A 15,096-nucleotide genomic window follows, 5' to 3' on the forward strand; every position below is an offset into this window, starting at 1 on the left:
AAAAGCAGTAGAGATACTGGTCATGCAACAAAGTCACAACAGCACTCCGTCTTGGACAAGGGCAGTGAATGGAACATGAGGGCTGACATTGGCAAGAAGCTTGTGTTTTCTGAATGTGTACAGACAACCCTACGCCCAGACATTGTAGTTTGGTCACAGAAATCAAAGATGATAGTAGCAATAGAACTAACAGTTCCTTTGGAAGAGAGATGTGAAGAGTAATATCAGCGGGAGAACAAAAAATACACAGCTGATGACAACATGTAGAGAGAGAGGTTTGAAAGCGTGGCTATTCCCAGTAGAAGTAGGTTGCTGAGAATTTCCTTCACAGTTAGTATGGAGAATGCTTCAGGAAAGGCAAGGAAGACAGCAGTAAGACAGTTAGGGGAAGCAGCAGAACTTTCATCTTGCTGGTTATGGCATCGCCAATATGATCTGAGCTGGAAGCCGAGTGCTGATGAGTAGAGGTTTTGCCACCTCTACTAACCTGCCAACCAGATGATGTAGTGGTACAGGGTCGAAACATCTTGTGAAGGTTGGAACCATCTGAAGACATTAAAGCAACGGCAGAGAGCGACAGAGATTCACAGATGAGGAAAGATGAGCAGTCAATAGTCTTTACACTAAATCCATTGCAAGTTGGATGTGTACGAATTGATAATTTAGCCTTAGATGCATGATTTTTTTTATTAGTTGTTAGTGGCTTTGAACTAGCTGTCAGTTAACTGCGAGTAATCTCAGATCTGTACCTAGTGTTTTTTGTTGTTGGGATGCACAAGTACCCTGCAACGTCCACATGTATTTTTGTCCATCTGATGAGTTAAGCCGACTTCTACTGATATTTATAGTTCGTGTCAATGTGGTACTGTTATACCACTGTCCCAGGTTAGGGGAGGGTTGGGATCCCGCTAACATGTTTAACCCCGACACATTCTGTATGTATGTGCCTGTCCCATGTCAGGAGCCTGTAATTCAGTGGTTGTCGTTTGTTTATGTGTTACATATTTGTTTTTCGTTAATTTTTTGTACATAAATAAGATCAAATAAGGCCGTTAGTTTTCTCGTTTGAATTGTTTTACATTGTCATTTCGGGGCCTTTTATAGCTGACTATGTGGTATGGGCTTTGCTCATTGTTGAAGGCCGTATGGTGACCTATAGTTGTTAATTTCTGTGTCATTTTGGTTTCTTGTGGAGAGTTGTCTCATTGGCAACCATACCACATCTCCTTTTTTATATGACAGCAGAAAAGCAGAATACCATCATCTGTAAGTAATAATCACAGTCACATAAGATTTCATTATACTGACAACAATATTAATGTGTGATCAAAACAAACAGAAATTCCATTCTCAATTTTATAATAGGTTCAATTGTTAAAAATTGGGGTACAGCAGTCAACATGGTGTTATGATCTTTATCACTCTAAAATCAAATAACTACTTCATCAAAGAAAAATAAAATGGCATATATAGACACCCTATAGACACAGAGCATAAGCAAAAATGAAAGACAAGAATACCAAAAAGACCATAGCACAATTACACAATGGCGGATGTAAAAATACCGAGCCAATCCAAAAGTATATTACCAAAAATGAACTAAACAGTAAAGGTTAAAAATGTACAAAAACAAATTAAAAGAACACTATAAAACGTAATTAAGATGATATACAACAACTGTGCCTAGCTTCTTTTCTTCAACACCATCAATTACTAAGTGTGAAGTTGATACGAAATATTTATCAACAAGGTCTTGGTATCTTTCAATGAACTTTTTTTAGGAAAAGGACGAGACGTTCTTTGACATAATCCTGGTTCATCAACTTTCTGCTCAGACACTGGTGACGTTTTATACTGTCCGAGTAGCAAAGTAGCAGATGCAAGCTCTTGAATACCGAACGAGAGGGCGAAAGATACTAAAGAAACATTCACACTCATAAGTCGAAAATAACTTGACAACGTCAATACGAAATAGAAAAAGACAAAAAGACAAACAACAGTACACAAAACTCTTTCTGTAACTTTTTGTAACTTTCTGTTCATATCTGTTTCTTTGAATTAGTTTTCATCCGATATATCATGAATACCGTGGAAACACATGAACTTCCGCGATGACCATAATACATTTTGTTTTGAATTTCAATTAAGGAAAAAAGTTTTACTCTTTACACAAGTTTTTCCCATTCGAAACTTAAAGACAACTTAAAAGAATTGGTGTGACTGTTTAATAAAAAAGAACAACTTAGAAAGATATACTACTTTGTTTTAGGTAGAAACAAATCAGATTTTGTAAAACCCACTGATTCATACAAAAAACACTTACATTATCAAGATGATTGATTTCGTGATTGACAACCTATTTGTTACGTTTTGTGGATTCGTTTTTCCACAAACATTAAATTTCCCATTGGAACGAACTGTTCTCCTCTTCTTGCCGACCTGTTCCTTTTTTCTAATGAGGACGACCTCAATCATGAGCTTATTAGGAAGAATAAATGAAAAAAGCTAGCATCATCCATTAACTTCACGTTCCACTATACAGATGATTTTCACTTACTACAAAATTCAAGTTTGGTGACTATATTGAACAAATATATCCCATCGAACTTGAAATAAAGGATGCAACAAGTAGAGTTAAGTCTGCCTCATATCTTGACTTACATCTTATATTGACATTGAGGGTCAATTTAGACAAAAACTTTAAGATAAAAGAGATGATTTTAATTTCTCAAATGTGAACATTCCATTTTTATGTAGTAACATTCCATTTTTATGTAGTAATCTTGAGAGTTCAGAAAAATTACCTTCTCATCCTAGATATATAGGTATATATCTCAGAATCGTTTTCCGGTAATGGAACGATATACGATTCCGTTCAGTTGATTGAAATATTATTTAAACCCCAGGTTTTACATTTTATGTTTTCATTTGTGTTAATATGATTTTATGGATTTATTTTGCCGTTTTTATCTTATCTGAACCGTTCAAAAATTGTGCGAAAAATCTGCGATTCAGACTTACAAAAGTACAAGATATGAACAACGAAAGATAACTCTACAACATAATTCACAAAGAAAATAAACCCTATACCAGTCGACTTGGGGCTTCCAAAATGTATCTTGTCTACACGTATCTGTGAGACAATAAAAAGGAATTATCGGACGTTTAGCACATAACAAAATTTTCTTGTGTGACAAATTTAATGGTTAAAATACAGCTAATACAGATGTCATGTCACTCACATCTCAGCCTTTACTTGCATCTGATATATTCTAGTGAACTTGACGTTAAGGATACTATCGGACTTGGAAGTTAGATTTATGTCTGGATTTCTCCCTTGGATTGATTGATATAGGTGGCTGTAATCAAGCTATGATTTATGGCAGATGTGACGATTTCTAAAAAACACTCAGAATGATCATTATTTATAATTATTTTTGTTGAAAGAATATTTTTGATGTTTCAGGTCCATGAACCCTAAAACAGGTAGTAAAACAGGCGGGAAGGTTTATAATCATACACAGCACTTACGTCTATAAATATTAAACTCTCAGCAAGTGAACCTTCAACTACTCCAGATAATGAACCAACCAGTTCATGTGATAGTCAAAATGTAAACGTTTTCTGTTGTCCCGAAATTTCCTGTAACAAAACTTTAGCTTGAGCAAAAAATCTGGAAAATCATAATCTTGTTAGAAATCATTCATAAAGAACAAACAAATCTGGATTAGATACTGTAGTTAAAGTATATGAATCTATAACTGAAACTGTTCAGGATACATACATAAATTTGATACAAACGGTGAGTGCAGCTACACAGTCAGATATAAAAAGTATTATTCAAAATAAAAGTTTGGCTCTAAAACCCTGGTCACAACGAACCCACGACATGAAATTTGGTCAAATCGCGGATCATCTGTGATCGTCGTACAATAGTCGCATGACAGACACACGATATTTTGAGCATCGTGGCGCTGTCGTGTGTCGTGAGACGAAAATTGGACATGCACCTTTTTTGCTCTACGATTTTTTATCGTGTTACTGTCTTGTGGCTGTCGTTAGAGTGTCTTACCACAGTCGTGCGACTGTCGTACGATAAACAAATTATCGTGGGTACCTCAATAATTTTTTTAAGTAAAACAATCATACGACTGTTACACGACTGTCGTACCACAATCTCACGACTGTCGCAAGACACTCGTAATACAGTCGTACGATTGTCTCACGAATTCCAAATTTCGTACGATGCTCGCACAACATTGATTGTTTGTTGTACGACAATGGTTTAGTTTTATTAAAAAGAATACAACTCGGCGGAATGAATGTTTGGAAAAACATACCATCTGCCGTTTAAAGAGGATGGCTATTCCACCAGAACGATTACGCTTGGCCCTGCTTGATAGACGCCTTGACGGACTCCAACAAGAGCAAAATATGGTCCTTAGGGTTGATTCGAGCCCGTGAACAGCATAGGAACCAGCGAAGCCCACGACGTTGGTTGGTAATGTCATGGACCGAACGGTGCCTGATGTTTTGGCAGTATAGTACACTGATGCAATATTAGAAGCAAATGGCAAATGGCACGCAATAAATCGGGCCTTTTTTATATACTCGTAGTTGGGAGTCAAACGCGCGAGTGACCCACGACTGTTGTGCGACAGTCGTACGACAGTGGTACGACAGTGACACGACAGTAACTCGCTCATCCAATGACATGAAAACCTGAACAATAGGCACAAACAGCTCACGATTGTCGTACTACTGTCGCTCGACTGTCGCACGACCGACTTGCGACAAACCCACGACCGTACATTTACAATTATTTTTTTCTGTCGTTTACCCATCGTTGAACCATCGTGGACATGTCGTAGCTGATATGACCACTCGAAACATTTTTTTTGACATTTAGCACGACAGTGCCACGATAACTATTTTATAGATCTTCCACGACAGATGAACTAAGAAAAACATGCGATGAAAATAGAGAATGAAGGTTTAAGATGGAGGAATGGCTAAATCCTACTAATATCAAAAGTTACTTTGCATCAAAAGTGACTCAACTAATATCATAATCTAGTAGTTCAAATTCTATTACTGAAAATAGTGATGTTTTTCAGTGTATTATATTGAGAAAAATGGAAGAAAATGTGGAACAAGATGAAAACTTTGTGAAGCTGTTGCAATTATTAAACCAAAGACATGGCTGTTAACATACTTTATAAAAGTGTTAATTTTTTTCAGAAAATTTCACTGACGTTATTAATCTTCCCTCGACAAAAAGCTTGAGAAAAACATCTGACATCTCACAAAGCTTTGGTATACGTAATCTGTAAATTCAATATTATAATATTGATAGTTCAGAAAATTTATCTTCTCATCCTAGATCTAATGGTATATCTCGGAATCCGTGTTTCACCCGTGTAGGAAAAAAAGATTCAGCGCAGATAATTGAAGTATTATTAAAAACCCAGTTTGGAACATCATGTTTTCTCAGTGTTAAAATCATTTAATAGATCTGTTTTCTCGTTTTTAATCTGTGGAAAACGTTCAAATATTGTGCGAAAAATCTCAGAAGTCAAAATGTGGACATTGAGAGACAACTCTAAAAATTATACGCTATAATTCACGAACAGATATCTCGGTACATATACAGGATATATATAAACATTGTGTTACATGATCAATATACTCCAACTGAGGGGCACCCAAAGTGTATTCAGTCAACACATACATGTTGGACAATATAAATAAAATATCGGTGGTTGAGCACAAAACAAAACTTACTGTTGTGAAAGGGTAAAAAGGTTAAAAGCAACATATTATAAGAATAGTCCTTTTTGATAATTAGAAAAATAAGCAAATCGCACAACAATAAATATTGAACACAAGTACGTTTGGTTCAGTGCAAGTTACGTGAGGTAATTTCAGATTCCATTTGTTAGTTTTTAACATAGAAAAGAGCGATTGTTTTGCGTTTTTGTGTCTCCAAAAAACACTTTTTTTTCATTGATGAAAAGTACAAAAAGTTTTCACATTTGTCGATATCAAAAATTCCTATCTCATGAAAAATACTGTATTATTGGTTTGTTTTTGGTCAAAATTTATAATCATAGAAAAAGTTAACTCGATCTCTGTAAAAATACATGACACACATTTTCGAAATAATACAAAATTTGCAAGCCAAAAAAAAAAACCCCAAAAAAACCATCGAGTCATTCATTTAATGCTACATGTACTTTTCATATAATTTTAATGTTTAGATAAATGGTTTTTGATAAGCATTATGTGACCTGACTGCGATTAGTATACCTATGCATAAACACTATTAGTTTGAACTAGCTTTTAGTAGCTGCGAGTACTCTCAGATCTGTTCTTTAGGTTTTTGTTAGGGTTTTTATGTGGTTTGTATCGATCTGATGAGTAAACCCTTGTCCACTGATTTTTATAATTTGTTATTTTGTTGTACTGTTAAACTACAATCCAGGTTTTGTTGCCAGCAACCCGCTACAATTTGTATGTGCCAGAACCAAGTCAGAAGCCTGTAATTGAATGGTTGTCGTTTGTTTCTGTATATCATATTTGTTTTTCGTTTATTGTTTTGTACATGAATCAGGCAGTTATTTTTATCGTTTGGATTGGTTTTTTTGTCATTTTGGGTCTTTTCTAGCTTACTATGCAATAAAGATTTGCTTATTATTGAAGGTGACCTAAAGTTTTTAACGTCTATTTCATTTGGTCTCTGATAGAGAGTTGTCTTATTGGCAATCATACCACATCTTCTTATTTTATAGAACATGAATATTATATGACGTGGATGTTAGCAACTACAGATCACAATACGGCCTACAACAATGAGCAAAACCCATACAGTATAGTTAGCTATAATAAAGAAAACGTTAAACAATGTTAACTAGAAAACCAACATACTCAATTATGTCAAAACAAACAACGAAAAACAATTATGACAGCCAACAACCACTGAATTACAGGCTCTTGACTTGGAACAAGCACATGAAGAATTTGGTGGGTTTAAACATGTTTGTGAGCGTCAAACCACCCTCCTACCTGTAAAACTGGGTACAACAGGACAACATAAGATATGTAAAAGAAGCTCGTTAACACTTTATCTCCAGTACCAAATCATCACTAAGGAAGAAGTCGTTTGTACTGAGAGTAGTCAAACAATGGAACAGCATAACAGACACAATTGTAACAGCCTCAACTTTAAACACTTTTAAGAACAGATAAGACACATACAAGAAGACCAAAACATTACATATACAGATTTCAATTCAGATATCACAATAAAAAAAAGTGACGCCAACTACAAAATAATGGGGGAAGTATTAGATTGTAGAATAGAGGACCAAGAAGGATCATGTACTGGAAAACATCGCTAGGTATAGGTAAAAATATGTTGAAAACGGACAAACTTTAAAGTTTTGTACGAATCACAAACAAACATTAGTAACATAATAACAAAAGACACAAAGTACCAATCTAAGAGTACTCGCAATTACAAACTGATAAATAAATATAAATCATTTTCTGTAGACTAAAGATAAATAAGAACACATTTATCGGATTTCGCGAAAGACGTCATAAACAGTCCGAGAAAAGAACGGCTTTGTGCAAAGCCAAAATATAAGTAAGACTATTTTTAAGTTTTTGAGAAGAATTCTACAGTACAGCGAATTTTCAAAACCAAATCTCTGTATCTATGAAAGAATTTAGTAAAAGTTTTAAGTAATATGTGGTAACGAAATCCCTTACTAAATGATTGACAAATTATACATAGAGTACGTTCATTGGAATTAAAACGTCTTTATTGAAAGGGGCAGAGCAAACGACGTGGAAAGTATACGCAACATATAAGAAGAGACAAAAGAAAAGTCATTGCCCCAAAAGGAAAATTAACAACAGTTAAAAAAATCGTTTCTTTTGTCGGAAATATTTGTATATAGTTGAAATTCCAAGTATGAAACTGAAACATCCAAATCGAGAAAAGAACAATTATTGCTGTTAACATTAGATTTATTTTCCTGTGATTATTTAAAGTAAAAATATCACCAAGGTAAATGAAGTGCAGAAATGCAGTCAAGGAGAAAATTTACATCTTCAACCGTTTTATCGAAGTTCCAGTCAGTATATCTAGCAAGTTTTCCTTTTTCATTACAGAAGAAGGATCTATATGAGTTGCTGCACATAAATCTGCAATCATATTATTCAAAGGAGAGTTAAATTAATAAGAACACTTCTGTTTGAAAAGATTGTGTGGATGTGTAGTGTACAAATGTATTGAGTTTATCCAATCAGTCCAATTATATTCCATTTGCTGTATTACAAAAGTTAATAACAAGTTTTTTCTATTGTAGTAATGGAACTAGTTAAAAGAGCAGACGGAGTAGTTGAAAAAACTTTTACTAGAAGCTGAGACGAAACTTTATTTGACGTGTATTGTATATTAAGTAGCCAATATATACTTTGCACTTTGCATGTTCTTAGGAGCCATAGTTGAGATATGTAGTGACATGAGTTTTCACTATGTGTCTCTCTGTATAGCCCATTGCCTAATTTACAAATAGCAAATGGTCATCTCCTTATCTAGGGAATACCAGTATAATAAAAACAGATGGTACACATAAATATAAATGTGTTACAGTATGATTTATCAGATAAAACTGAAAGCATGCTCGATAGAATGACCAAATTAGATGATTAATTCCTACGGCAAAGGGGTTACATGTACATATTAGTTACTAGATTACATGTATATAATTTTGTGAAATATAACAAATAAGTACTTTGCCTGAAAACGACACCCCCTCTCCCTTCTGTCTGTTTTTTTTTAACTTTCTATCTGAACTTGCTAGGAAACAGGAATTAACTGGACTCGGCTTGTCGTAATTCCTGTTTCTAAAGCTAGTACAAAATAAAAATATTATAACTGTCTAGGCGTTAGCTTATTGTCTAGGAATTAAAAGTAATGCCCCTTACACATGTATTGTTAATATTTCTATTCGTCTTGTTTGATTTAGTATTGAAAATCTGTTTAAAGTAACGCATATGCACATCTCTTTTTATAAATGTGTGCAAGTAAAAAAAAATGCAAAAGGGAGACAATTTTGTTAACATTCGAAAAGGGTGACACTTCTTTACGGTTACAGAAAATAAAACGGAGTTAACCCTTTAAAAATCAGCTGAACGTGTTAAACACATACTAAAGGTAAAGAGGATCTCAATGATCAAAATTAGTGTTTGTCAAACTGCTATACATCAAATGATATTAAACCTGTAAATACTGTAGTTAAAATTTCGGGATGTCATTAATATTTTTGTCAACATGTCAAAGTAATTATTTGTCTTTTTTTTTAATTAAAGTAATAAGAAACCTCAAATTAATAAAATAAATAAAAATGCATATGTATATTTATAACTCAATGGATAGTTTTCATTATAAAACTTATGTACATATACTTTTTTCTGAAGAAAATTCTTTAATTTGTTCATATTTAGAAGAAGTTTACTTTATTTTAATTGCTTCTTTTTAAGGAAGCAATTCCCCGACATATTTTCCGTATACAATGTGACCACAGTATGACCCATCTCGTAAAAATCCAGTGATTGCAATACGCATGGATATCCTTAAAATAAACTATTATCTGAGTGTACATGTTAAACACGTTCTCAATATCCATGCTTTTTGTTGATTATTGACAAACAGGTGACAATCGTTAAACTTCGGCTTCAAAACACGAACTTTAATTTCCTGCCATATTTTCACAACAACACTGACCGATTGAAAAAAATTCACGATTAAATGAAATTTATGCGAAAAAAATAATAAGAGTTATCAAAGGTACCAGGATTATAATTTAATACGCCAGACGCGCGTTTCGTCTGCATAAGACTCATCAGTGACGCTCAGATCAAAATAGTTGTATAGTCAAACAAGTACAAAGTTGAAGAGCATTGAGGACCCAAAATTTTGAAAAAATCGTGCACAGAAGACTAAGTTTATGTTTGTATGCATTGGTTCAAGAATTGGAATAACATTATTTTTCACCGGTCACTCGTTTCTCATGACTTTAAACCAGCCAGATCTGTTTTTGAAAAAAGGATGCTGGGTACTCCCTTAAGAGACTGTACATACTAGAAACTAGTTTGAATTCAAAGACAGCATATTTATTTTTACATATTATAGATTATCATCTTTAGTTATTGGCAACAGTTGGTATATAGCTGGTTCGGCATTTTTAAATTGTGCGTATATTTTTTTCTGTTTAAAGTTACTAAATTAAATTTCATTAGTCAGTTAAATCATAAGCCTGGAGCAGTCTCCGGGTTGTTACATAAATAACGAAGCTGTTATCATCAGTAATCTGAAACTGTACAGATCCAAACAAAGCAGATTCGGAAAATACAGGTAAGATTTGATTTTTTTTAGTTTTCTATTTAACGTGAGGGTACCCAAATTGAACCTATTTTGACAGTTTTTTCACCTACGTTTATCTACTAGTATGTTCCAGATAAAAGATTCAATTCTGTGTTTATTTTGTAGATGTATCATTTTTCACTTTATGGTTCCATCAATTCAATTTTGAACATATACTGAATCATAAAATAATGGGTTTTTATAGACCTCCAACCAACTCGTCCATGATTCTGTTATGAGGAGTACCCAAATTGCTTCTATGTTAAAATTCATATCCTTAAAATCGAATAACGGATTGTTAAAATAGAGGAAAATGACTTCCTTTATTCTCTAGCCCAATAGCAACCCTTTGAATGTATAAAAATACATTTAAAATTGGAAATCGTTCAGATAGCACTGCGACATTTGTTGTTCTCTGGTGTATCCCAAGTATAAATTTGTTAAATTTTATGTGAATTTTTCTCAAGGGGTATACCGGAATATAATTTTTCGAAAGATATATTTTGTATGGAAAGGATGTGATCAAATACATTAACACTTGTTTTGATTTTATGGTAGCTTTGGTGTCTTTCTCCATCTTTGATTTTGTAATTGCGGTTAACAACCGGTCTAGATCTTAAATGAGATGTGTAAATTTCGAGAATAGTATGCAATTCATGTGTAAGACTTTTTATGTTGATATAGAAAAAAATGTGTTTTATCATATTTTTGAACTGTTTTTAACAAAAACAGATTATTATGTTTGATACATTTTTTTAAACATTGCCACATAAGGGGAAATAACTCAGACACAGGAACGTTTATAAAGGATGTACTTAGTTGAAATTGAATAAATCAAGGAAAAAGCTGACTCGGACTTTTACCTTATATTTGCATTGCTATTATTTGGGTCTCATATCAAAAGAAAATCAAGAATCTGTTTAAATTTTGTTAAATTACCTTTCATGAGCTATTAAGTCTTATATGAAAAGATGAATCGGTGTTATGGGGCAAACTATTTTACCTTGTATCGTATGGAAAAGCACTTTAGGAGTCCAAACATCTGACACAAATTCCAAAATCTCACCTTAGTACATCCTTAAAGTATAATTATCTGAAAGCATATTATTATATATGTTTCTGATATTCTATTTGAAATTTCTATGGTGTTGTTTTCCTATAATTACCCATAATAGGGTTTTCCATATTCTTATTAAAATCTGATAATATAGCACAACCTGTAGCGTAAAAAAGCTGGTTTTTTTTATTATATTTTTGAAAAAAAGCATGACACAAACTACATTTTTACAAATTATTTAAAAAAATTATGGATTTAAATTAAGGCCCCAATCTACCTTCAGATTTAGTGAAAAAAATCTTTCCGATATTTATTACAAGATCTAACTAACTGAGCTCAATGAGCTTTAATATAATCAGATACTTGTATTTTTGAAACACATTCCAGGTTTATATTCTGAAATGTGAACTTCTCTACCTGATATTTTGAAAATTAAAATTCTTGTTGAGGCACTAATTTTTGCAAAATTTGGCAATGTCAATTTACTTTGAAACTCCTGCCGATCTTTCAAGATAAGAAAACAATATCATCAGCCTACATTAAACAATTAGAATCTTTGTCATAAATTATGACAGGGCCTATTTTCATTGACAAGTAGCTCTAGTAAATCATTTATAAATATCTTGAAAATATCAGGACTAAATTCGTAACCTTGTTTGACGCCAGTATTTAATAGAGAAAAACATTTGACTTGATTTTGATATTTTTCGCATGATGTATTAATTTCATACCGACTTTTGACCATATTATAGAACTAATATAAGATCGTGCTCCAATCTTAAGTAGATTATTTGTTTAAATTGCTGTATGAATAACGGTACCACAAAAGTGAAAGTCAACAAAACATGCAAACAGTCAACATGCTTTTGAATAAAGAAATCTGTCCAGTCGTTAACTTAAAATTCTTATAAAAAGTTTTCGATTGCACTAGTAATTCCTCTATAATTATTAAGGTCACTTATATTGTTGAATTTAAAAAATGGTATAAAATGACTTTCAGCCCAGGATGTTGAGTATACACTTACACCAGATGAGAGGCGGGTTTTAAATATTGTCTGAAAGCTTTTTAGATGGAAAATCTGTCAATTCCTTATCATATTATTACTAAAACATGATGATTTATTGAATTTCGAAAATTGCTTTGGATATTTTATACTCTGTATTTACACGGTCCAATTTATTTTAAAAACTGTGTTTAACTGTGTTTCTAACTGTTTTAGTTTTTCACAGTTGTATTTTGTATTTTTTTTTGTTGAAAAATATGTTTTGATAACCTTTATTGTTAGATTGTTTGAGTAAGAATTAAAACATAAGATACTAGTACTATATGCTATATCTGATCTATTTGTGTGTCATTTATTATGTTGATTAATTTTTCAGGAACAGAGATGAGAACCTTTATTCTTTTTACCCTGTTAGCCCTTATTGCTTGTACCTATGGTGAAGGTAGTTATAGTGGGTATGGAGGTGGTGGAGGAGGATACGGAGGATATTGGGGCGGTGGAGGAGGAAATGGCGGCAATGCAGGAGGAAACGGCGGCGATGGAGGAGGTTACGTAGGTTATTGGGGCGGTGGAGGAGGAAATGGCGGTGGTGGAGGAGGATACGGAGGTTATTGGGGCGGTGGAAGAGGAAATGGTGGAGGTGGTGGAAGAAATAACGACAATGTAGGGGGAAATGGTGGAGGTGGTGGAGAAAATGGCGGCGATGCAGGAAGAAACGGCGGCAGTGGTGGAAGAAATAACGACAATGCAGGGGGAAATGGCGGAGATGGTGGAAGAAATAACGACAACGCAGGGGGGAATGGCGGAGGTGGTGGAAGAAATAACGACAATGCAGGGGGAAACGGCGGAGGTGATGGAAGAAATAACGACAATGCAGTTGGAAATGGCGGAGGAGGTGGAAGAAATAACGACAATGCAGGGGGAAATGGCGGAGGTGGTGGAGAAAATGGCGGCGGTGCAGGAGGAAACGGCGGCGGTGGAGGAGGTTACGGAGGTTATTCGGGCGGTGGTGGGGGAGGATACGGAGCTTATTGGGGCGGTGGAGGAGGAAATGGCGGAGGTGGTGGAAGAAATAACGACAATGCAGGGGGAAATGGCGGAGGTGGTGGAAGAAATAACGACAATGCAGGGGGAAATGGCGGAGGTGATGGAAGAAATAACGACAATGCAGGGGGAAATGGCGGAGGTGGTGGAGGAAACGGCGGCGGTGGAGGAGGTTACGGAGGTTATTGGGGCGGTGGCGGAGGAAACGGTGATGGTGGAGGAGGATACGGAGGTTATTGGGGCGGTGGAAGAGGAAATGGCGGAGGTGATTGAAGAAATAACGACAATGCAGTGGGGAATGGCGGAGGTGGTGGAGGAAATGGCGGCGATGCAGGAGGAAACGGCGGCGATGGTGGAAGAAATAACGACAATGCAGGGGGAAATGGCGGAGGTGGTGGGAGAAATAACGACAATGCAGGGGGAAATGGCGGAGGTGGTGGAAGAAATAACGACAATGCAGGGGGAAATGGCGGAGCTGATGGTAGAAATCACGACAATTGATCTTTAATTTTGACTGCTTGATGTTAACAACCTGTCCATATATAGAGAGGTTGGAATGAACAAAATTGTTAAACCACTGCAATTCATCCGGCGTCTGCCATGAAGTATCTTGCCAGAATGAAAATAATATATTGTGGTAGGTTGTTCCTTTCAATTTCCATTAAAAAAAGTTCCAAATTTGATGTTTTAAACATTGACTTAAATCTATAAATTAATAATGATGGTCGATCGAGATAAAAAAAAAATATGACAATTGGGTCGACATTAACTTCCGAATTGTGATTTTTTGTTTCCATGTAGCAACATTCCAGCAGCGTCTGCATATAGAGTACTAATCTCCCAATTTGTATGATATTCTAAAGCGTACGTTTCCTATTATGATTTTTTTGATTGCTGCTTACAAGAAGAATAGAGTTCTATGGGTAGGAAGTTAAAATCACCCATTCGAAAGTTTTTCGGAACAATCATTAGTTGGTTGACCGTTCCGTTGACCTTTCCGTTTTGGAATATCTCTGTCAAAGATGACCAAGGACATGTTTCAATTGTTGTAAAAAGGAAAAATCACAAAAAAAAAACTGAACTCCGAGAAGACAATAACAATCAAAACCAAGGAGTAAACAAAGACTCACGAAACCAAAGGACATTTACATCGACAGTTATAAATAATAATTAAGAAACAACACGAACTCCACTAAAAACCGGGAGTGAAATCAGGTGCCCCGGAAGGGAATTTCAAAAGGGAAAGTACTTATATATACCACATGAAAGTCCCTATATACCACTTGAAAGTCTCTTTATGCACACGAAAGTCCCTTCATACCACATATTAGTCCCTATATACCACATGTTAGTCCCTATATACCACATTTTAGTCCCTATATACCACTTGTTATTCCCTATATACCACTTTTTAGTCCCTATATACCATTTTTTAGTCCTTATATACCACTTGTTAGTCCCTATATACCACATTTTAGTCCCTATATACCACATGTTAGTCCCTATATACCACTTTTTAGTCCCTATATACCAATTTTTAGTCCCTATATACCAAT

At 34.7% G+C, this 15,096-nt stretch overlaps 1 protein-coding gene across 1 annotated transcript; it reads left to right on the plus strand.

The window, feature by feature from the left end:
• The first annotated feature begins 336 nt into the window (after window positions 1–336).
• Window positions 337–13,813, plus strand: LOC139510438 (uncharacterized). Its single transcript, XM_071297020.1, has 3 exons — window positions 337–461; window positions 3,467–3,486; window positions 12,873–13,813. The coding sequence occupies exons 1-3, from the start codon at window positions 337–339 to the stop codon at window positions 13,811–13,813; spliced, it is 1,086 nt and encodes a 361-aa protein (XP_071153121.1).
• Window positions 13,814–15,096: the final 1,283 nt, after the last annotated feature.

This window comes from Mytilus edulis, chromosome 2 (genome assembly GCF_963676685.1).
Source record: "Mytilus edulis chromosome 2, xbMytEdul2.2, whole genome shotgun sequence".
Lineage (NCBI taxonomy): Eukaryota > Metazoa > Mollusca > Bivalvia > Mytilida > Mytilidae > Mytilus > Mytilus edulis.

What these genes read in the sequence shown, in the direction of transcription:
- LOC139510438 (XM_071297020.1), top strand. Translation starts at nt 337, where the DNA reads ATGGAGAATGCTTCAGGAAAGGCAAGGAAGACAGCAGTAAGACAGTTA. An exon ending in TGGAAGCCGAGTGCTGATGA is followed by an intron (nt 462 to 3,466) that starts GTAGAGGTTTTG and finishes TTGATGTTTCAG; the next exon opens with GTCCATGAACCCTAAAACAG. An exon ending in GTCCATGAACCCTAAAACAG is followed by an intron (nt 3,487 to 12,872) that starts GTAGTAAAACAG and finishes TTAATTTTTCAG; the next exon opens with GAACAGAGATGAGAACCTTT.